At 40.7% G+C, this 24,570-nt stretch overlaps 1 protein-coding gene across 1 annotated transcript in view; it reads left to right on the top strand.

The window, feature by feature from the left end:
• Nucleotides 1–24,570, top strand: part of LOC109935219 (kinesin-like protein KIF15-A) — a 94,092-nt gene that overhangs the window by 62,198 nt on the left and 7,324 nt on the right. Inside the window, exons 17-24 of the mRNA XM_048609196.1 lie at nucleotides 916–1,038; nucleotides 8,958–9,104; nucleotides 10,617–10,718; nucleotides 11,853–12,005; nucleotides 19,956–20,053; nucleotides 21,205–21,274; nucleotides 21,517–21,554; nucleotides 23,773–23,938. Coding sequence (XP_048465153.1) covers nucleotides 916–1,038; nucleotides 8,958–9,104; nucleotides 10,617–10,718; nucleotides 11,853–12,005; nucleotides 19,956–20,053; nucleotides 21,205–21,274; nucleotides 21,517–21,554; nucleotides 23,773–23,938 — 897 coding nt within the window. The remainder of the gene's footprint in view (nucleotides 1–915; nucleotides 1,039–8,957; nucleotides 9,105–10,616; nucleotides 10,719–11,852; nucleotides 12,006–19,955; nucleotides 20,054–21,204; nucleotides 21,275–21,516; nucleotides 21,555–23,772; nucleotides 23,939–24,570) is intronic.

Consider the following 24,570-nt stretch of genomic DNA (forward strand, 5'->3'; position numbering starts at 1 on the left):
TGCTTGGCCTGCTGTGTTCATCCAGCTCTACACCTTGTTATCGCAGATTTTCCAGCATCTGCAGTTCCTACCTTCTCACAAAACCTGTCAGGTTTGCTATTTCGTAGAATCCGTGCAGTGCAGAAAGAGGCCATTTGACCCATAGAGTCTGCGCCGACCCTCCAAAGAGCATCCCACCCAGACCAACTCCCCACTCAATCCCTGGTAACCTTGCATTTACCACAGCTAATCCACTTAGCCCGCACATCCCTGGACACTATGGGCAATTTAGCGTGGCCAATCCACCAAACATGCACGTCTTTGGACTGTGCGAGGAAGTTGGAACATTCAGCAGAAACCCCATGCAGACACGGGGAGAATGTGCAAACTTCTTACAGATGGTCGCCCCAGGTTGGAATCGAACCTGGGTCTCTGGTGCTGTGAGGCAGTAGTGCCGCATTTCATACACTGATCTGAGAGCCCTGATCGTGTATTCTAGCCCTGCCCTCAGAGACAGTGAAATTTTTCCCCTTCAACACGAGAAATTGTGGTCTTCCAAGATTTTACTGACACTTGTTTAATTAACAATGTTTATTGTGCACTCGTGCGACCCTGGAGCTGTGTTAAAATTCTCCAAACCGTTTTTTACAGAGCACGTGTTCCTAGCAAGCAAAAGATACTTCACCTTTTTCATATGGTCTAGAAGAAAGCTCCAAAACCTATTGTGTTAACTTGCAGCACAATGTAGTCCCAAAGATCTCTGGTTTCAGTGGGCTTGCTGAGCAACAGGACCGTAGTGTTGTTTCTTGAGAATTGTAGTTAGGGATTTCACTAATGCTGTTACTGTGTGAAGTAAATTGAAAGCAAGTTTTATATTTTAGTTTTGTCTTGATAATAAATACTCAAAGATGGTAACATTTTCTGTTGCTGCTTCAGTTGAAGTACAATGCTGCTCTGGTTGCTAAGGAAGAAAACAAAGCCTTTATTGAAAGAAAGGAGAAAGAAATCTTGGAAATGAAAGAGGCTATAGAGAGAAAAGAGAATTCATGTAATGTGCAGGTGAGACCATAAAATTTAATACTCTTTAAGATTTTTACACATTACTTTTTGTTTTGTTGGGATTTAACTGGAAAGCATTGAATTATTATAATTCTTTTCTTAACTCATTTCGTTATCACTGATGAAGCCGGCATTTGTTTCCTATCTTTAGTTGTCTTTGAACTGAGTGGCTTGCTATTTCAGCGAACAGTTAAAAGTCAATCACATTGCTGTGGTTCTGGAGTCATGTATATGTCATCCTAAATAGGGATGGCAGATTTTCTTTCCTAAAGGACATGAGTAACTCAGAGGGGCTTTTACAGTAATTAATGATTTCATGGTCATTGTTACTGACAATAATTTATATGTTCCAGATTTATTAATCTGGCGCATAGGGACACCCAGAATGTTGTTAGGAAGGTAGTTCCATGATTTTGACGTAGGGTTGGTGAAGGAATGGTGATAGAGTTCCAAATTAGAATGGTGTGTGACTTGTAGGGGAACTTGCAGAAGGTAGTGTTCCCATGCGTCTGCTGCCCTTGTCCTAATAGGTAATAAAGATCACGAGTTGTCGAATGTGCGTCTGGGTTATTTTAGTGCATCTGGGTTATTGAAGTGCATCTTGTAGGTGGTCCACACTGTTGCTACTATATGTCGATGGTGAAGGTGAATATTAAAAGTGAACATTGGGGTGTCAGTCAAGCAGACTGCTTTTTCCTGGATGGTGTTGAGCTTATCGAATGTTGTTGGAACTACTACACTCAACCAGGGTTGGAGGGTTTGAGCTACAGGGAAAGGCTGAATAGGCTGGGGCTTTTTTCCCTGGAGTATTGGAGGCTGAGGGGTGACATTATAGAGGTTTATAAAATCGGGAGGGGCATGGATAGGGTGTATAGCCAAGGTCTTTTTCCCAGAGTGGAGGAATCCAAAACTAGAGGGGCATAGTTTAAGGCTGGAGGGGAAAGATATAAAAGGGACCGAAGGGGCAACTTTTTCATGCAGAGGGTGATCCGTGTATGGAATGAACTGCCAGAGGAAGTGGTGCAGGCTGGTACAATTACAACATTTGAAAGGCATCAGGATGGGTGCATGAATAGGAAGGGTTTAGAGGGATATGGGCCAAATGCTGGCAAATGCGTCTAGATTAATTTAGGATATCTGGTCAGCATGGACGAGTTGGACCGAAGGGTCTGTTTCCGTGCTGTACAACTCTATGACTCTAAGTAGAGAGCATTCCATTCACACTCCTGACTTGTGCCTTGTAGAAAGTGGCTAGGCTCTGGGGAGTCAGGAGGTAGGGTACTTGCCATCAAGCAGGCGCAGACTCATTTGAATATCAGTTAATACTGGAATTTGACCACAGAACATTGTGCTTCATATTTTAAAGCTGAGGCCCGTGTATTCACATACAGTTTAAAGATGTATTGTGTAGTGTCTGTAACGAGGTCAGCCAGGTGGACCTCTCAGAATGAGTTCCCCAATTGGGGCTGTTAATCTAGTTCAATCAGAGAGTCCTGGCTAACAGCTAACAGAGGTTCTGTTCACTCTGAGATCAGTGTCAAGGATTCTCAACATGTAAATAAAGGATAACTTAATGATGGGATACCGTCCTCAGTGGAGTTATTATAGTAGTGACGAGAGAAAAGTGTATTCCTGAAGAAATTTGATCGCAATATTTTGGGTTGAGGTAAGCATTTCTGGCATCATGCCTTTATATGGGAAGCTTGACTCATTTGATCCTGCCTTCGAAGACCAGGCCCAGTATGTGGAAAGAATGTGTTATGTTTTCCCGTCAAATGAAATTGGGGCAGATGAAAAGCAACGAGTCATACTGTTGACAGCTTGTAGACTTGCAGCTTTTTTGGTTATTAGGAGCCTAACTTTCCCTGAGGCACCAGATACTAAAACCTTTCATGAGTTGATAGATTTAGTTAAGGAATATTATGATCCTGAGCCACCTCTAGTTCTGAGGTGCAGTCAGTTTTACTTGGCAATTCAAGAACCAGGGAAATCCGTATTGGGATTTTTGGCTAGGTTCAGACAACTGACGGAGGCATTTGACTGTGGTTTAATCCTCAATGAGATGCTGAGAGACCGTTCAGTATGTGAGATTAATGATGTAAGCATGCAGAAGCACCTACTAGCTGAAGCCCAACTGGACTTCAAACAGGCATTATCATAGCTTTATCATCGGAGAATGCAGCATGTGGAGCATATGAGTTGCAGGGTATTCCAGTGGAAGTGGACACCCTCGCCAGTCTGATTGCGCTTGGAGAACACCACTTGGATGAAGGCAATTGCACAGCCTCACTCAGAATATATCCTGAACAGAGGAACTCTAGGTCTACTCACTGCAAAACCCCAAAACAAAGTCAGGCTTCGGCCAAACAGTTAAAATTTTCTTCAGGATCCGGGACGGCAAGCCATTGTAGTTGCTACCAGTACATGGATTCGAGACAGCAAAAGACTCCCACTAGACCTAAACTGAGTAAGAGAAGTCATAGGCCGTTATCCAGGAGAGTGCATATCCTGGAAAGTCTACCTGTATCTGGGTTGGAACATTTAAATTGCTTAGCAACATCCAAATCAGAATCAATCAAAATAAATGTCTGGTTAAATGGTCACCCGGTTCTAATGGAGGTCAATACCGGTACAGCCGTTTATAAATACAGAACCAGCCTTTAACAAAATTTGCTCTGGACTCAAACCTTTAAGTTTGCTCAACGTTTCAGCTAGACTGTGAACCTATACCGGGGAATCCCTACAGATCAACGGTACAACTTCAGTTCTGGTCTTTTATGAGAAGCAGCTGGTTCAATTACCACTGATTGTCGTAAAAGATTCAGACCCAAGCTTAGTGGTGTGAAATTGGTTGAGAACGATTTACCTAGATTGGGTCAACATTTTCAATTAGAAAATGACTGCCTGAGCGAAGTCCTAATTGAATACCTGGAGGTTTTCCAGGAAGGTCTAGGAACTATCAAAGGAGCTGAGACCACCTTGCATGTTGATCAGGAAGCAATTCCACAATTCCGCAAGGCCCACCCACTGCCACTTGTCTTACAGCAAAAGAAGAGGCAGAAATCAGAAGGCTGGAAAGTGAAGGATTGTTCAAATCAGTCCGCTTTGCGGAATGGGCGTAGCGGTTTTACTGATTGTGAAGCCCGGTGGGTTGATTCACCTTTGTGGGGATTCTAAACAAGCGGTAAACTGCTTTTCGCAGCTGGATAAATACCCAGTCTCTCGCATAGAGGATTTGTATGTAAAGCTGACAGGGGGTGCTGACCTTCACAAAGCTAGACATGTGCCATATGTACTTGCAGTTGTGGTTAGATGAGAATTCTGAGAAGTATGCTACAATTAATACCAATAAGGGTTTCTACCAATATACAAGATTGAATTTGGGGTATTGTCAGCCTGTGCAATTTTTCAGTGGGTTGCCATTTATCTAGATGATGCGCTAATAACAGGGAAGATCTTTAAGGAGCAATTAGAGCACTTGGACATGGTCCTTAGATGTTTCTTCCAGGCAGGCATAGAAGGGAAAAATGTGTGTTCTAGGAACCCCAAGTGACCTATTTAGGCTACCGAATCAACACGACAAGGTTGCACCCGTTGGAAGATAAAGTGAGGACAAATAATGGTCCCCCTGCTCCCACGTCAGTACCAAAGCTTAGATCTTTCCTTGGGCTGGTGAATTATCCTGACATCTTTGCAACAATTCTTAAAAGTGGTCAACTTTGGAAATGGTTGCATAGCCAAACCATGGACTTTAGGGAAGTGAAGAAACTACTAGCATCCTCTAAATTGTTAGCATGCTATGATCCCACGTGGGATCTGGTAGTGATGTGCGATGCCTTCCCGTATGCCATCGGGGTAGTATTAACTCATAAGTGGCCCAATGGGGAGGAACACCCAATAGCGTACGCATCCAGGACTTTGGCCAATGCAGAGCGTTGTTACGCTCACACAGAGAAGGAAAATTTGGTGGTCATAGTTGGAGTCAGGAAGTGCCACCTGTACATCTGTGGGCATAAATTTGTAATAATAACGGATCACAAACCCCTGCCAGGTTTACTTAGAGGACAGGACAATGCCACTCGTGGCTTCAGGACAAATTCAGCGGTGGACTGAAATACTAAGTGCATATAATTACAAGTTGGAACACCATCCGGGAGGCCAAGTAGCAAATTCGGATGCATTGAGCCGACTCCCACTAGCAGATACACCTCAAGTGGATCCGCCACTGGAAGAGTCCGCAATGGTTTTAAATTTTCAGGATGCACCTTCAGTTGCGGCTGACGATGTCAGACTTTGGACACAGAAAGATCTAGTCCTGGCAAAACTGAAACAGCTAGTAGTGATGGGGGAAACCAAAGGGCCATCAAAACCAGAATTGAAACCTTTTTGGACCCAGAGAGACCAGATCGTAGTAGAGGACGGCATAATATTATGGGATGTAAAAGTGACTTGTCCCAAGCAAAGATCGCCGCCAGATACTGACTGGACTCCACCTGTTATCCAGGGGTTTCCAAAATGAAGATGTCAGCAAGAAATTATGTCTGCTGGCCAACATTGGATGCAGACACAGCTGCATTGGTGGGGCAGTGCCCAGAGTGCCAACAAGGACAAAAATTACCGCCAGCAGCTCCCCCACATTTTTTTGTGGGAATGGCCATGTAAACCCTGGACTTGGTTACACATCGACCATGCAGGTTCTTTCATGGGTTCAATGTTCTTAGTCATTGTGGACGTCCACTCAAAAAGTTGGACGTACATAGAGTTCATTTCATCAAACACAGAGACAACAATAGAAAAACTGCTCGCATCTTTTGCAATACATGGACAACCAGAAGTGTTGGTCACAGATAACGAACCATTGTTTACCAGCCAGGAATTTGAGTATTTCCTAAAGTTGAATAGTATTCGTCATATAAGGACAGCTACATGCCATCCATCATCCAATGGTCTGACAGAAAAAGCAGTCCAAACTTTGATGCGTGGAACAGCATCAGGAACACCAATGCCAGACACAAGACTCAGCTAAGCGAGAGAGACAGTTTACTTCAGGAGTCAAAATTTGGTGTAGGAACCATGTGAATGGTTTTACATGGGTAAAAAGGCTTGGTCGACAAGAGGTCAGGTCCAGTTTGGATAGTTGCAATAGTCCTGAACAGGCACATGGACCATATGAAAGTTGCAAATGGTACAGAAGAAAAACGTGCCTAGCTCGTCGACTGCATTTTCGACTGTTAGAGAACCTGTGTGTTCTCCCTCTTCATCAAACATTGAAGATAGCTCGGAATCTGGGATAGACACCAGCGGATATCGATGTCTCGACTCTTTTGCTGCCTGAAGAGAACAAATTTCTTCCGAGATTCTCCGGATGCAAGTGGCAAGCTACTTTGGGGTACACACTTCCCGTATCTGAGGCGGAGTTGAAGGAGCCTGACCTGGTGCAAAAAACACCTCATGAGGAGCTACAAAAAAAAACAGGCCTATATGCTGAGATTTCAAGCGGGAGGGACGAAGTGATTGTAACAAGGTCAGGCAGCTGGACCTCCGAATATGAGTTCCCTGATTGGGGCTGTTAACCTGGTCCAATCAGGGAGGCCTGACTGACTGATATAAACAGGAGTGTCAGAGGTTCTGTTCACTCTGAGAGCTGGCTCTGAGGGAGCTGGATCAGTGTCGAGGACTCTCCACGTGGAACTAAGGGGTGACTTGGTGATGGGATACTGTCCTCAGTGTAGTTTTTACATATTGTACTTTGTTTTGTTCCACAACTATTTTTTTGTAACTCTGAAATAAACTGTAATTATTTCCATTTTGCTTTGGTTACAGTAATATTAATTTTCAGCACATTTATCAGCAGATTTTAAGTCCTGCCTGTGGTTTCTTGATTCATCACATTTCCTAACTATGGGATGGAACAGTCTCCATAACCTATGTCCTACATCCAGAAATGAGTTTTGAATTGGATGAATGAGTTGTCAGGTAGTAGGAACGGGCGACAAATTCGGGCCGGCCGGCCAGCGTCACCCTTGTCCCACGCGTGAATAAATTTCTTTTTGAGAAAAAGCAAATTGTGACAAAAAGGCAAAATGGTTGTAGGGTGGCATGTTGTTCAGTGAAGTCGGGAGGGATCCACCTCATTATACATTATTGTCCCCAAATCTATTTTGGCATGTGATGCATTAAATGATTAAAGACGTGTGCGTATGTAGGTCAGCAAAATATGAGTGAAGGAAGTTATTGTGGAGTCAGAGGTAAGATCACCACCTATGGAATGTGAGGAATTTGCCAACCCTGTAGCAGAATTGTTAAATCTGATCCCCAAAACTGACAAGGCAAAGTTTCTGCACAATGCCGGATTCAATTCATTAATAGAACCTGAAAAGCTGGACTTGTTGCTGTGCCTGATTCTATCCACAGCTCCAGAAAATGCTGCAATCTTGTGGGAGATCCTGGATGGTCAAAGTGCAAGAATTGTACCAGTATTCATCCTGGTGGTTTAGTTGATTGAATTTCAGCAGTACCTCACTATGCACTTAGACCCTAGGCATCATCTCAGTGCTAAAGTCCCCGGGAGTTTGGTAAGATGAGTACATATGGAGAGGGAGTGCATTCTCTGTATGTGAAAAATCAACTACACCCTTTTGACTCTCTCAATAATTTTGGTTTGAAGTTGTGATGGCACATGCCAAAAGCCTGGCTAACCACCAAAAAAATTGTATAACCGGTTTAATAGGGACTTTTCCTTTTTATTCCCCCCAGTGAACAGCGAGAGATAAAACACTGATGCAACGACCAGTCAGTGAGATGTTTGAACTGGAATGTTGTGAGCAGTCAGGCAACAAAGGTTTGCAAGAATGGAATGTAGGGGTGTAGCCTAAAACCATTGTGTTAAAATCATTCCAGGTGATAACTCACAGATGTTCAGGAGGGAGGTGCGTTTCCTATTTTGCACTAATGCATGTGGGCAAAATGTATTTATTGAAATATACAAGATCCTGTAGGGATTTGCTGAAGCTTGAAAGTTGAGAGGATGTTTTCCTTTGTAGGAGGCATCACTAAGAGATGCAGTTTAGAAATAAGGAATTGTCCATTGAAAATGAGATGAGGGGACTTTTCTTCTGTGAGATGGGTGTTAGTCTGTGAAATTCTCTCTCTGTTCTTCCCCCCCATCCCCCCAGATAATGGTGAAAGTAAGTTGATTGAATATTTTTAAGGTTGAGTTAGATTGATTAATTGGCAAGGGAGTCAAAGTATAAGGGGTATACAGGAAACTGGAGATGAGGCCACAATCAAATCAACTGTGATTTTATTAAATAGTGGCGAATGCTTGAGAGGCTCCTTCAAATTCATATGAACAGATTAATTTGATTCGATCATTACTTGCTCAATATGTTCAACTGCTGTAAAATAACACAAGATTAAATCAATATTGATTAGTATCTTGCCAAGTGTTCATTCTGCCTTTAGAGAGATTGTAGTAGTACATTTGTGAGGGCATTAATATCCAATACAAATTAAACCACCATTATTATTTGACTCCCTGGGTTATGCTATGAAACACACAGACACAAGGTGGTATGACTTAACTGCCGCAAAAGTAAAATGATCAAACTGCTTATCAAAACAGCTGACTCCTCCAAATTCAAGAAAGTTTCTACTGTGAATCCAAATTTATAATAATTGCACTTGGTCTCACAAGTTTGTCTCTGTGAAGGTGGGCGAATTAATATTTATATAGAAATTATAGAGATATGGTCTATGTGACTTGATTTTTTTTTATCCCTTATCTGAGAACCTCTGTTTCTGCTACTAGAACAAAAAGAAATGATTCTCCTAACTGAAATCCCAGGTGCAAGAGCTAGTGTTCTTATGCTAAATTGTATGTTGCTCAATGTTCACATACATTGCTTTTAAATCCTCAGATGGAGATGCTTTGTGAAGATTTGACTAATGCCACTCAACAGCTTGATCAGCTGACAGAGGACTCCCAAAAACAGGCAGCAATATTACAGATAATGCAAGAAGAAGCAGAAAAAAATGCAATGACCATTAAAGAACTTCATGATCAGGTAATGAAATTAAAAGTTCTACTTCTCTAGATGTAAAAATATAGAATGATGTTGGCACTCAAGTTCTCTGCAACAGCAGTCATATCTTCTTAACTGCTGGAATGTTTGCTGATCACTTTGTACTGAAGTCATAAATTCCACTTTACAGTGAGCTTTAGTTTGGTAATTTTAGAATATAAGCAAATGTAACATTAGTTGAGCAGATGATTTTTGTTTCATATGGCAGGGTCCAACCTTTTTCTGTTAGTTAATAAATATTGAATGCAACAATCCATCTGCTCTTCTCTTGACTTTTAAGTTTAGAATTCAGTTCTCTGTTGATCTTCGAGTAGATATCCGTTTTAACAATCGGGCTATGGGGAAGAAATTTAAGAACAATTTTCAGGAATGAACTGTTTAGACAGCATTCTTATACTATGTTGGGATGGTCAGGGTAAACGAGGTGCAGGTTAGCAGCAGCCCACATTATTGCTGTGGAACCATGAAGTATACTCCTATCTCTCTTAATTCCACAATCAAAGAACTTTTTAAAATTTACAATCTTGTCACTTAGGTAGCAGAACCTAGGCAGCCTCCTGCAATGGTCTGCTATGTTCATTTTCTGACTAATTTTAGAGAGGGTACAAAAACAGACATTAAGCTCCAAATTAATGTAGGCAAGGGTCCTAATGCAGTTGCCTGGAACACTTGAATATTATTTGAGCTATTATGACATGAGACTTATTTCAGAGAAATTTTATCACATTAGATATTGTACTGAGAAAATTAATCCTTTTTTTTGACCATTTCAGAACTGATGAAGATCAACAGCCAGAAACATTAATTCTCTTTCCCTCTCGTGATGCTACCTGATCTGACTGTTTCTAACATTTTCTGTTTCTGATTGAGATTTCCAGCACCTACAGTATTTGAGTTGAAGGTGACTCAATTAGAATCATAGAGATATATAGCATGGAAACAGATCCTTTGCACCAACTCGTCCATGCCGACCAGATATCCTATATATTTGCCAGCATTTGGCCCATATCCCTCCAAACCCTTCCTATTCATATACCCATCCAGGTGCCTTTTAAGTGTTGTAATTGCCTCCACCACTACCTCTGGCAGCTAATTCCATACATGCACCACCCTCTGCATGAAAAAGTTGCCCCTTCGGTCCCTTTATATCTTTTTCCTCTCACCTTAAACCTATGCCCTCTAGTTTTGGACTCCCCCACCCCAGGGAAAGGACCTTGCCTATTTACCCTATCTATGCCCCCTCATCATTTTATAAATCTATAAGATCGCCCCACAGTTTCTGACGCTCCAGGAAAAATAGCCCCAGCCTATTCAGCCTATAGCTCAAACCCTCCAACCCTGGCAACGTCATTGTAAATGTTCTTCAAGTTTCACAACATCCTTCCTATAGGATTTGCTACAGAATGTATGATTATGTGTCCCACCATACGAATTATATTGTGCTATTCATTCTTTTCAAAACTTCTTCTAAATGTTGATCTGTTTGTTTTCCAGCTGAAGGTGAAAGATGCTGAAATTCAAGCAACAAAAAGTAAAAACGAACAGAAACTTGGGCAGATTGAATCCTTCAGAAACATTTCTGTTGACAAGCCACAGGTGAGACCACTGAAAGGCTAGCATTTCTGTCCCTATTCCCACTCCTTCTGCCCTTCTGTTCTACAGGCAGCAACTGTTACTAGATAAGAATTCCCTGGGTACCACTTCCAAGTGGTTGCTCCCCACCTTTAAGTTGAGACAGCATTGCATTCAGATTTTAAGCTTGTAGATAGTGGGCTGGCTTTAAGTTTTTGATAAAGTTGAGATTTTTATTGCAATGCTGGCCACACTATTTTAATCTGACATCTATTGCACTGATGCTTTTTCACTGTAACCAGTTCGTATTAGGCCTAGCTGTTAATGCACCTCTTGTATATAATAGATATTGAGGGTTATGAATAAGCTGTGCACAGACAAGTTCATTGCGATTTTCAGTGCTGATGAAGTTCACAACATGAAGTTGGATCCAGCACAGAGCAAAATATTGTAGCAGTATATCAACTTTAGTGAGTCCTGTAAACTGAAGAGCAATGTGCTCAGCTCTTTATTGGAAATGTATCCTAGAGCCATCATTATGGTGGTCCACAAGTAAATTTGAATGGTTACAGTTAATGATAATTGTTTCTTGAATTTGGCTTTGAAGTAGAGACTCTGCGAAGCCTCATGTCTTATACCAAGCCTTACAAAGCCAGTGTTGCCATTGGGAACGAGACTTTACCAGGATTTACTACACTTGATCAGGACTCGATGTACAATTGGTAAACCAGTTCATACCAAGTATACCAGTCCAACAGGTGGAATTGCGTCCTGTCTGGATATCCAAATTGAGGTGTGAGCACTGAATAGCAATTGAAAAAGTAGATCATCGTGGGGGAAGTGGCTACTATTTGTGAAGAGATTCTTGAGGCATCAAAATAAGGTTTTCTTTTAGTGCCATCCACGTGAACTCTTGACAGATCCCTCTTCTCTTTCTGTCTACATTGGTCTTTGCTGCTTCGCTGTGCAAATTCATGAGTAGACGTGGTCCTGTGTGGTACAACTGCTAAGGATTGCACCCACGTAAGTCTAAGTATTCTGAGCCTCTTAAGAATTTGGGTTATATAACAAAAGTGTAACAACAATCGACTGCCTGTACTGCCATTGCAATAACTTGTTTTCAAAAGCTGATTATTTATAGACACCTTCTTTTCCCAGAGTCCAAGGACGCCTTATGTTTCTGTTAGATCCTTTGAGTCACAACAAGAGAAACTAGATGATCGAAGGGCATCCGAAGCCACCTTAAAACTGTTATTGAGTGAGTTGGAAGCAGAAAGGTCAGCCAAGAATGAACAAATTCTACAACTGAAGGTAACACAGTGGGGGCTTATGTTCATTATTGAGCTTTGTTATAAAGCGAAGGTCGACCCCCTTCTGATAACTAAAACCGAAACACCCAGACAGGCTCGCCTCGCCCTATAATCTGTTAAAAGAAATGTGAAAAGTGGTATAACGTGCCCGTTCACCCTCAATCTGTTATAAAGGAGTGGTGAAATGAAATAAACTCCTCATACTCACTCTATAATCAGCAAGTAACAATTTATTTATCCAAGTCTAACAGTGAACAAATTAACTAAACAATTTCCCTCTATCTACCAACTATTCCCGAATAAAACAAAATTCTAATAGTATGCTGTTCCAATAAATACAAGTCCCACTTGTGTAAACCAAAATTAAAAAAATTAGAATTTAATCTCTCGAAATTACAGCCAGGTTGCGCCTTCCGGAACGTTCTATGTCTTCGTTGATCTTCTTTCAGGAACGCCTTCTCCGTCAAATTCTTTTGTCAGAAATATTAACTAAGAGTGCCACGGTACGTTTATTTAGACGATGCTTTCTCCATGAGTTGAGAGAGCTGATCTCTTAGCAGGTGGCAGGTCGCTCCCTGCTGATTTTGTAACTGCTCCTGTTTTTTATACCCTTGATGACATATTAATTTCTTAAAATAGGATTGGTCCTGTGTTGTCAAAACCATCAGACGGTCTTCGCGATTTCTGTTTTTGCCAAGTTTATGACCAACTTTGCCTTCCATAATCTCTGAAAGAGCTATGCTAAATGCTCCATGTGATTTTTTTCCACAAATGCCTAAAGATCACTAAGTCATCTATACAGATGACACAATTAGTCAATCCTGCCACAACTCTGTTCGTAAGGCTTTGAAAAGTGACTGGTGCGTTTTTCATTCCAAAGGGCATTACTTTAAATTGATAAAGCCCATTTGGGGTTACAAAAGCAGAAACTTCTTTTGCTGTCTCCAGCAAAGGTACTCGCCAGTAACCGTGAAATAAGTCCAATTTTGTGATGTAAGTGGCTTATCCGACTTTTTCCACACAGTCCTTTAGCCTTAGAAATGGGTATGAGTCTGATTTGGTCACAGCATTGACCTACTGATAATCTATGCACAATCGTTGAGTACCGTCAGGTTTGCGAACCAACACGATTGGCGAACTCCACTCGCTTTGACTTCGCTTTATGATGTCTTCTTGGAGGATCACTTCCACTTCCTTCTGAACCTGTGCTGTTTTAAGAGAATTAAGCCTGTAGGGGTGTTGTTTTATTCAACAGCATTTCCTATGTCGACCTCATGTACTATAGTATTAGTCCTCCCCGTTCTGTTTCTGCACAGGTCCTCATAGCGCTGCAATGAGTCTTTCAATTCACTTCTGTGTTCCTGGGACAGATAGCTCGCTAGCCTATCCCGTTCTTTAAGAGCTTTCTCATTATTCAACTTATTCTGAAGCACATCAAAATCCAAATCATCTGGATTTGTTTCCTCATTCTGAGTGGCAGTAATTAATACCTGTTTCTCCGGCTCTCTTTCTGTGTCTTAGTAAATATTTCAGCATGTTCACATGACATGGCCGATACATTTTTTTCTTATCTGGCATCTTTACCAGATAATTCACCTGATTTAACTTCTCAATCTGATAGGAATCACTAAACCTTGCTTTGAAGGGATCTCCTACCACTGGTAACAGCACTAATTCTTTATCCCCAGTTGCGAAGGTATGAATTTTAGATTTCTTACCTGCTTCTTGCTTCATTAGATGCAGTGCCACCATCAAATGTTGTCTAGCTAATTCACCTACTCTGTTTAATCTTTCTCTCACCTCAGATAGATAATCCAACTGTAAGATCCCTGACTTTGGACCTATCAGCTTTTCCGTAATTAATTTTAAATTCCTCTTACTTCATGTCTGAATATCAATTCATACGGAGTAAAGTGAGTCGATTAATTTGGAGCATCGCTAATACCAATTAATATAAATTTATAATAAAATATAAGCCTTTATTCCAATCAGTTGTATAATCCTGGCAATAAGTCCTTAGCATTGTCTTTAGGGTCTGATGCCACCATTCCAATGCTCCCTGGGATTTAGGATGGTAGGCACTTGATTTGAAGTGTTGGGTGCCTAAACTATCCATGACCTCTTTAAGTAAAATTGGACTGTTGGCCTGACTGAATCTCCTTGGGTAGTCCACGATGGATAAAGAAAGCAAGCAACTCCTCCACAGCCTTCTGCCTTGACATTCCGTAATGGAATTGCCTCTGGAAATCTTGTAGACACATCCATTATGGTTAGCAAATATTGGTTCTCACTTTTAGTTTTAGGGAGGGGATCTACACAATCAAACTTAACCCATGTGAAAGGTTCTTCAAATGCGGGAAATGGTATCAAGGTTATTACTGACTGTGCCTTTCCTACACTCTGACACGTATAATGGGTATGGCAAAATTCACCCACATCTTTATGTGATCCAGGTCATTAGAAATGGTTCAGTATTTTAGCCTGAGTCTTCCTCACTCCTTGATGACCTCCTACAGGTAATTTGTGTGCTACCCACAATACTTCCTGTCAGTATGCTACCAGCAACACAATCTGGTGAAAAGTCGCTCATTTCTCCTCTGCACTAACCAACCAAGGTCTCCATTTCCGACTTCAGATTTTCTCCTGAAGGTAATAACATTCTGGAATACACTCTGATTCCTTTTCTGAGTAGGCTTTATGATATAAGTCTTCTATTGTCTCATCTTTTTGTTGTAACTCCATTAATCTTTCAGAACTAAATACCTCTGCCTGACCCTCTACCTGCTCAGGTTTCTCCTTTACAGTTTCATCAAACAGGGTGTCAGCTAACTGGACCTCCACTCCTTCATCTTTCTCATTTGTTTTCCCTTCTTGTTTTAGCTTACGGCTGTGGGATCTTGTCACCACACAGACCGGAAAAATTCCAGGGTATTTTCCTTTTAACTCCTCAGTTCCCTGGTTTACTTTCGTCTTAACCACAACAATGGGGACCACTCCTACCTTTTGATCCAGCTATTTCGTTTCCTAGAACAAACTGTATTCCGGGGATAGCCACTCTTTCCATCATTCCCACTATCACTTCCCCAGTCTTGATTGGACTTTCTAGCCTTATCTTACACAGGGGAACACTAATTCTGTCTCCATTTCTTCCACAATTTATCACTCTGTCAGGCAACATTTCAGAAGGAGTGCAAATGCTTTCATCTTTCTCTATTAGAGACTGACCAGCTCCTGTATCTCTCAATATTTTAACTTCTTTACCTGCTCCCCAAGACTAGGCTGTGCACTCTCCTGCAGCTCCTTGACTTCTGTTGGGATTTCCTTCACTACTTCAAGTAATCTCACAGGTTTAGCCTGTTCCACCACACCCTTTTTCCCAGTGCCTCTCTTAAACCACCAGCACTGTGACTTTGTGTGTCCTACCTTATTGCAGTGAAAACACCTGAGGTTTTTCACCTCTTTTCCACCCTCTTGGGCTTTTTTTTTTCACATGTGGTGAACCCATTGGATCTACTTTTTGTTTTTCGTTGAAGGATCTCCGTCTTTCCCAATTTCTGTCCCTCATGGGAATGAAATTGCGGTTGGAAGCTAGATTTTGATTTATGCGATAATGCATATTCATATGCCATCTCTCTAGCTGTTGTCACTGTTTTAACTTTCTGTTCCTCAACATGAGTTCTTATCACTTCTGGAAGTGAGTTTTTAAACTCCTCCAGCAGAGTAACATCTTAGAGATCCTCATATGTCTTTTCTACCTTTAATGCTCTCACCCATCCATCAAAGTTGCTCTGTTTAAGTCTTTCAAACTCAATATAAGTCTGACCTGCCAACTCTCTGACACCTCGTCCTACCGCCCCCTTGAAAAAAATCTGACCCCACTACCAAAGACATTTTTCCCTCCCCACCCTTATTTGCTTTCCAGGGGGACCACTCTCTCCGTGACTCCCTTGTCCGCTCCACACTCCCCACCACCCCCGGCACTTTTCCCTGCAACCGCAGGAAGTGCTACACATGCCCCTACACCTCCCCCCTCACCCCCATCCCAGGCCCCAAGAAGACCTTCCACATCAAACAGATGTTCACCTACACATCTGCTAATGTGGTATACTGTATCCGCTGTTCCCAATGTAGAGGAGGCCACATCAGGGAAACCAAGCGGGGGCTTGGGGACCGCTTTGTGGAACACCTACGCTCGGTTTGCGACAAACATCTGCACCTCCCAGTCGCGAACCATTTCAACTCCCCCTCCCACTCCTTGGATGACATGTCCATCCTGGGCCTCCTGCAGTGCCACAATAATGCCACCCGAAGGTTGCAGGAACAGCAACTCATATTTTGCTTGGGAACCCTGCAGCCCAATGGTATCAATGTGGACTACACAAGCTTCAAAATCTCCCCTCCCCCGACCGCATCCCAAAACCAGCCCAGCTCGTCCCTGCATCCCTAACCTGTCCTTCCTCACACCTCTCCACTCCTCCCACCTCAGGCCCCACCCCCTCTCCTACCTACCAACCTCATCCAGCCTCCTTGATCTGTCCATCCTCCCTGGACTGACCTATCCCCTCCCTAACTCCCCACCTAAACTCACCTTTATTGGCTCCAACCCTGCCTCTTTGAACTGTCTGTATCCTCTCCACCTATCTTCTTCTTTATCCATCTTCCATCCGCCTCCCCCCTCTCCCTATTTATTTCAGAATCCCCTTCCCCTCCCCCATTTCTGAAGAAGGACCTAGACCCGAAACGTCAGCTTTCCTGCTCCTCTGATGCTGCTTGGCCTGCTGTGTTCATCCAGCTCCACACCTTGTTATATAAGTCTGACCTGGTTCCTTTCTTATTTTTCTGAACCATTGTCTGTATGCTTCTGGTACCAATTCGTAGGCAATCAAAGTAGCCTGGTTTACGTCATCATAGTCTCCTGACACCACCTCTGACAATGCTGCAAACACCTTACTAGCCATGCCTACTAAAATGGCCTGAATTATCGTCTCTGGCCAGTTAATCTATTCAGCTAGTTTCTCAAAGGAAATGAAAAAGGCTTCTACATCTTTTTCATCATGTTTTGATAATGTTTTGACATATTTGTATATATCTCTACCAGGTCTTTGGCTATGATGGGTTTGCTCATCATCGTCATCATCCTCCTCCTCACTAAGCCTATCTTCTACCTTTATTTCCATCATTTTGAGTGGGCTATCTTGTCTAATTTCCAACTTCTGAAGTTGAGACTCTGTCTCTTTTTCTTTATCATGTTCAAACTGCTTCATCTTTTCCAATTCGAACATTCTTTCCCCTTCTTTATCCACTAACTCCACTGCACTTGACAGTTTCTCCGGTTTACCTAAATACTTGACTAACTCTATGACAATTTCAACTTTCTTCTTATCCCCAGTTAGACCCAATTTTAGCCTGTCTGCTAATTCTAAAAGTGTCCGCTTTTTCTGTCTTTCCAGACTTTCTTGGCAAATTTGGGAAGTATCTTCAACCCCCAACTTTGTAACAACCTACATAAATTAAAAATGTGGTTTTAGACACTTGCTTGGTAAAATGGTTTTATGTAAGTGTTTTGTATATCAAATAGCTGACCATTCAGACCAAAGCTAGGCATATAGACTGTTGACGTTTCGGGCCTAGACCCTTTCTGAGGAAGGGTCTAGGCCCGAAACGTCGGCTTTCCTGCTCCTCTGATGCTGCTTGGCCTGCTGTGTTCATTCAGCTCTACACCTTGTTATCTCAGATTCTCCAGCATCTGAAGTTCCTACTATCTCAGATAGACTGGTTTTGGAATTTCATTCCTACTAATCCAAAACTGGCTACGGTAAAATGAATATGAAGTTGCCTGTCAACTAGTTTACTTCCCAGAATGTTCAGGTGTTGCTTCCAGAATGGAAATTGAATCGTCTGGAGAGAGAGGAACTGGCTAAGGAGTAACTTAACCTCTCCAGCTCTCTTCCTTCCTTTAAGGGTGGAACTCTAGGGCTTGGAAGCTTTGCAGCTGAAGGCACAGTCACCCTTGGTAAATAAATGAAAATTGAGGTGTGCAAGAAGCCAGAATGTAAGACATGCAGACATTTGAAGGTTGTAAATCTGGAGCACATTAGAATTGTGAAGAGGTGTAGCCATGCAAAATTTCTGAACAAGGGTGAGATTGTACATCATGAAAAGTGAACCTAATGTTCCACTGAAGTTTTAGAGGATGTACAGGTGTGAGTTACTGACACATGTTTATTTGGGTTCTAAACTGCAACTGAGAAGCTTTGGAATATTCCAACAATACTCTTCTTTATTCATATTGGTACAGTGCCACCTCTGACTTAAAGGCTTGAGTATTCAGATTTCAATCCAAGATGTAAGCACATAATCAATACAGACCAAGGGAGTGCTGCATTGGCGTAGATATCGTCAATCCAATAAGATGCTAAACTGAAATCTTGTCCTGTCCCTATTAATCAAACGAATGTGAGTGATTCCATGCCATTATTTAAAAATAGCAAGAAGCTTTTGGGGCACCAAACAACATTTTTCATTCAACCAGAACCAGCAAAACTAATCCCTCACCTCTTGGTCTGTGGGGTTGTGTTGTGTGCCTAGAAGTCAAAGGTTACTCCATTTTTTAATAAAAAGTCAGGAAATGTTTTGTGCTTATCTTGAAGAAAGATGCTATTTTCAATCTCATTCCTCACACTGAAGGAGATACTACCTGTTTTGTAAATGCTTCCAAGAATGATGCCATCCAATACCATGTAAAAATGAGTAAAATGGTCAGTCAGTGCTAGTGGGCAGCTTGGCTACATCTGGATTACACTCCTTGAAAGATGTTTAGGCAGAATTTCAACAATGATCACAAACTTCAAATAAATAGAGACTTAGTTGGCTTTTCGTTTTAAATTCCTTTATACAGATTTTGACTGTTAGCCTAATTATAGTGTCTTGGGTGCTTAATTTTTAGACCAGACCTTGAACCTACATTATACTGCGGCTCTACATACCACCAGTATATTTATCAACTAAACCACTGAGAAATTTTAGACTTGTCTGACTTTTCATTTTCTATAAATTTCATAGTTAATGAGCCTGCACTTAGTATCAACAGTCATAGTTTTTGATGCAAGATTTCCGCTTCAGTTGTCTAACTCTTTAACCATTTAAAGTAAGAATTGAAAATTGTGTGCCTCATAGAAGCATTATGCAAGTTTAGAGGGCTTAAACTAAGGATTTTTAACACTTCTCCTTAAGGCTTGCCTGGTTTTGTTTGTTAGTTTGGATTTTTATATGAAAATAATAAGCCATGTATTGGATTCTTTAATATAGATCAGAGACAATGGCTATAATCCTGAATTCATCATTGAGGTCATAAAGATAGTTTTCTAGCTATCACGAGTAAATTCAGTAGTGTCATTTAAATTAGCAATTGAAACATGTGGTCAATGGTATTGTTAGTGGAATGTTCTGTAGTTGACTATGGAGTGATGAATACTTCCAATAGACTTTAAAAAAAGTTAGTTATAGAAAAATTTACTTTCACAATAGAATTATACTAATGGGAAAATGTACGTGTAACCTAATGTATTTTACAAAGAATTTCAAGGTTTACATGTAAACTTTATTTTTTAATTTTCTAGTTATTTAGATTTCGGTTGTCAATCTGCAGCTGATCTGTTTTTGGCAAATTTAATCAACTGGGAATTTAAAATATGTGTAATATTCTGGCACTTCTCCTTCTGACACTGCCTTAATGATAGGCATTTATACCACTGCCAACTGGAGCCATATCTCCTGAACCTGGAAACAGTAATAGATTTCAGCCTGAAATCTGTTTGAAAATTCACTGTTGACCCACATGTAGGTCCTTTTGAAATGTACAGTTTTAAGTCTTGGAAAACAGATAATGAAAACCAAATTTGAAAATTTTTGACTATTTTTCCCCTCCTTTGTCCATCCAAAACCATTCTAGAGCCAGTTATGTGAATCAAAGAATCTGCGTTTGGAAATGGATGCTTTGGAGAAACACTGTCGGAATTTGGAAAGCTCTCTAGAAAAAACACAGAGAAGGTACAACTCTATTATACTGTTAAGTTTACAACAACCATTTTTATTAAAAAACTGCAATTTTAAAACTTTGAGCCCAGATGCAACGAGCTTTTATTTTACAATGTACCACCTCATCTTTCACTGTAAGTATAATACATTCTCATCTATTCTGGAGTGAATTTACTCTTTGAAGCAATAATTAGTTGATGGTGCTTAGAAATGTTTTGGCTTGCTGGTGGGTATCAGTTGCCCTATCTCATGCAGTTGACCCTGTTCTTTCAGGTTAGGTCTTCACATTTTGGAGGGCGTATTTTTAAACAGCACTTCTAAAAACCAATGTGAACAAATGTTCTTGTAGCATACAATAATTCTTTTTTAAAATTGTCATGGTATTTATGACTGTCAGTTTTAATAAACGTAAAATATGTTGCCTCCAAAAAAATGCAGGATGTTACTAATCAGTAGCTAATGTGGCGATAGATCTGCAGAAAAACCAGATATCTTTCAGCATTTTAGTATGTTTACCGGATAGGCTGCATAACTAAACATGCGTCTATATGAACATTTAATATCAAAGAATAATGCTGTGGTTTTGACCTCTCATAACTGTAGATCTGATGTCTTTTTACTGAACCCTGAGGTCCATTGTTCCATTCAATTCCTTTCCTTGGAACATCCCTTTTTATGTGCTATGATATTTCTTTGAGATAACCACTCATGGATGCACTACTTGTCCCCTGTCTGGCAAACTTTGGCTTGCTACATACTTGTGCATTTTAGAGGGACCCAAAGTAAAACACTGCAGATGCTGGAAATCTGAAATAAATACAGAAAATATTACAAATATTCAGCAAGTCTGGCAGTATCTGTGAAACAGAATTAGCATTTTATTTTTGTGATCTTTCATCTGGATGAAATTTAATTTCAAGGGCTTTTGGAAATGGGCAATAAATGATAGTCGCACCAGCAATGCTCAGATCCCATGAGTAAATAAACAATAAATGAAATTAGAATGGTTACTAATAGGCTTTAGTTAACATAAAATTACTGAAATAACCAACTGGACGCTTCCTTTTTTTTAATTAGTCACTTTCAGATCAGCTAGATTTTATGGTTCATGTTTTCTTTCGTATGACATAATTAAATTAAATTTGTTTGGATATTTTATAAAGTGGCAATGTAACCAACCAGGAGGATCTGAATGATGTTGAGAAGAAATTAAAAGAAGAAATGAAGGCCAAGGTATTCCTAAATTCTTATTACATTTTGGTGTAGCAAAATTGGATTCAAAGTTGCGTGTAAATTTATTCTTCAGTTGTGCTTACAAATAAGCAGAGTGCCAGGCTATCAATGAACAACTTGTAAGCATTATAATTGTTTTTGTTATACTTTGTCACAATGGCTAGACTACACATCCTGAAAAACAAAATTTGTTCCAGCTTATTGTAGTTACAAAATTGAGTTTCTTGATTTTGAAATTGCAGGAAGCAGCATTACAAAAGCTAGCCGCTGTGGAAACTGAGTAAGTAGATAATTTTCATTTTAATATAACCATAACATGAAATTTGCCCAGCTCAGTTGATCAGTCTCCATATGAATCAAAAATACAGACCTGAAGATATCTGGTTTGATCTGCACTGTTATTTGATGAACATCAGTGTTCAGGGTTTCTGCGAATAGTCTGAGGGATAATGATCCTAAAATTAGATTGCTTCATCCCTGACCTAGAAACGGAAAGCCCATCAGGGTTGCTATCGAATGACATCTGCTGGGAATTACATATGTGTCGACATTATGTGAACATAAGAATGTGACTAAACTTATGGACCCTCAACCTGCTCTGCCATTATAGATCATGGCTGATGATCTACCTCAGTGCCATGAAGTTATGATTCATCTTACCATCCGTGAAGGCTGGTAAACTGTCTGGCCTTGATAGGTAGGCTACTCGTGCTTTGGAATCATATTTACATATATATTGCTCTCAGTAGAGAAGACCGATATTGGTGATGGGGAGGGCATTTAAATCAGCAAATATTTGTGTGCATTGGGAAAACAACTCCAACCCTCCAACTTCCAGGATTTTCATGACGTGACTAGAGTGAGCAGCCCTTCAGGAGCACAAGAATGAGAATAAACCATTCGGCCCCTCAAGCCTGCGCTGCAATTCTAGATCATAACTGATGATCGATCTCAATGCTATTTTCACATCCTATTCCCATGTTCCTTGATGTAATTACTATCTAGAAATCTATCAATATCTATCTTGAACTACAAAATATCACGTTTTCCACAGCCCTGTAGGGCAAATATTCCAAAATTTTACTACCCTCTGAGTGAAAATATTCCTCCTCATCTCAAGCCTGTAGCTTATTCTGAGGAAAGGACTAGGTTGGCATTTTAAATTCACTAAAGCAGGAATCCTTTGATTCAACTTGCTTTGTAGGCTTAACGGTGGTGGACTGGGTTTTCCATGACTCAGTAAATTGGCAGCTCCAGCAAGGTGTGGACAGTCTTGGGGAGAAGGAAGGTGCCTGCTCAGCACCTAGCTTAGGTATAAGACTGGCTAGGTCCTGCGGTCTCTTCCATAGTCATGCTCATTGCCTACCTGGAAGCCAGGTCTGTTGGACTGATTTTTGGATAAGGAACCTGTCGAGGAGAAATTATGCACACTGTGGAGCATTAGAAAGTAAGTTTTCCTGCTGTGCAGTGATAAGAAGGTGCAATCAAGCTTTAAAACTGCTCATAATTGCAGCAACTCATCAAGGCTCCTTTAGCAGCACCTTGCAAATGTGAGAACCCCTATATACAAGGCCAAAGATACCAGATGAATGCAAGTTAACCACCGCACATCATCCTGACCTGGAACTCTGTCACTGATCCCTCACTGTTGCTAGATCAACATCCTGGAACTCCTTTCTGAACAGCACTCTTGGTGTCCCTACACCCCAAGGACTGAAACAGTTCAAGTAGGCAGCTCACCACCATCTTCTCCAGTGCATTTAAGGATAGTCTAACCAAAAAGAACGAATAATTTTTAAAAAAGGATCTTTTCCATTATCAAAAGTATTTTGGTAATTGTTGAGTATTTTTAAAGATTTCCTGATGGTTATTTCCCTCCATGTTCCAAGTTGGTTCTGTTTTAAGATGGATGGTTTGTTTCCTCAGCTATCTCCCCCTTCTCCTTTCTGAAGGTGTGGTGTTGATTCTTTCTAAGACATAATTTTGAATTCAGCTAAGTACATTGAACTATTCATTTTGAGCATCAGAATGCCTATTGACCACTGAGGCCTCACAAATCATACTGCCTCCAAATGGGTTTATTTAGGCCTGAAATCTAAGAAAAGCATGGCTGATTTTTTTTCTTTTCCCCACCACCAATTCTCCTAACCCACAGCAGTGAGGCTAACCAGTATCCTGACTGCTTCTCCAGCTGAGATTCATGATTTTGGCACTTAAGAAATGTGTGTCTAATCGTGTTTGTATTGTACGAGATGAAATAATGCATTTATCTATTAAGAAATTATTCACTTAATTCTGTTCTCTGCTGACATCACTACAGAGTTCTTCATGTCACCCTTTCTTAGAAATGAAGTACACAAGATGAAAATGATTAAAGAAATGACTTGGCAAAATAGCTTTATATACAGCGCAAACTTTTTTTTAAAGATTAGGAAAGTTAATGTAGCCCTCGCAATTACACTTGTTAAATTGTAAATACAAATCTCTTCCATCTATAGATTAACGGAGAAAAGAACAACTCTGGAAACTATTCAGTGGTCAATTAAAGGGTTTCAGGAAGAAGTGGAGCGGACCAGAAGTTTAGAAGCAAAAGCTTTTAGTGATAAAGAAGAGTTTCGGTCAGCATTCGAATCTGCTTGTGAAGAGAAAGAGAGACTTATTTGGGTAATGAATAAATGAATTTGTCAAGTTGAGAGCATAGAGAGATGAAAATGGCAGATTGGATGGATTCACTTGAGATTAAATAATTTTAAATTACAGAAAGAGGGGAAAAGAAACTTGATAGCATGAACTTTTTCCAAGACTTTGCCATTTTAATTTGCCAAGTCTTTGAGCTGGGTGGATTGGAAGAAGAACTGACAAACAACGTTTAATCTCTTGATTGAAATATTGGCAAAGATCTGTAGCTCACGTTGTGGATGAGGTTGTTGACTTGTTTGCGAGCTGGCTTGTTTTTGTTCAGGCGTTTTGTCACTGTGTTAGGTGACATGATCGGTGGAGCCTCCGATGAAGCGATGTTATTCTACTCCGCTTGGAATTTATACTGTCCAGTCCATTATGGTGAGTACTATCATTTCCAGTTTTGATCTGTATGGGTTTGTATATGGGCTCCAATTCTATGCATTACGGGTGGAGAACCATTCCTCTAGGAATTCTTGTGCATGTCTGTGTTTGGCTTCGGCTACTATGGTTACTTTGTCCCAGTTAAACTGATGGCCTTTATTGTCTGAATGTACAGATATTAAGGAGAGTTCATCGTGCCGTTTTGCTGCTAGCTGATGTTCATGTATTCTGAT

The sequence above is a fragment of the Rhincodon typus genome, chromosome 2 (assembly GCF_021869965.1).
Source record: "Rhincodon typus isolate 14 chromosome 2, sRhiTyp1.1, whole genome shotgun sequence".
NCBI lineage: Eukaryota > Metazoa > Chordata > Chondrichthyes > Orectolobiformes > Rhincodontidae > Rhincodon > Rhincodon typus.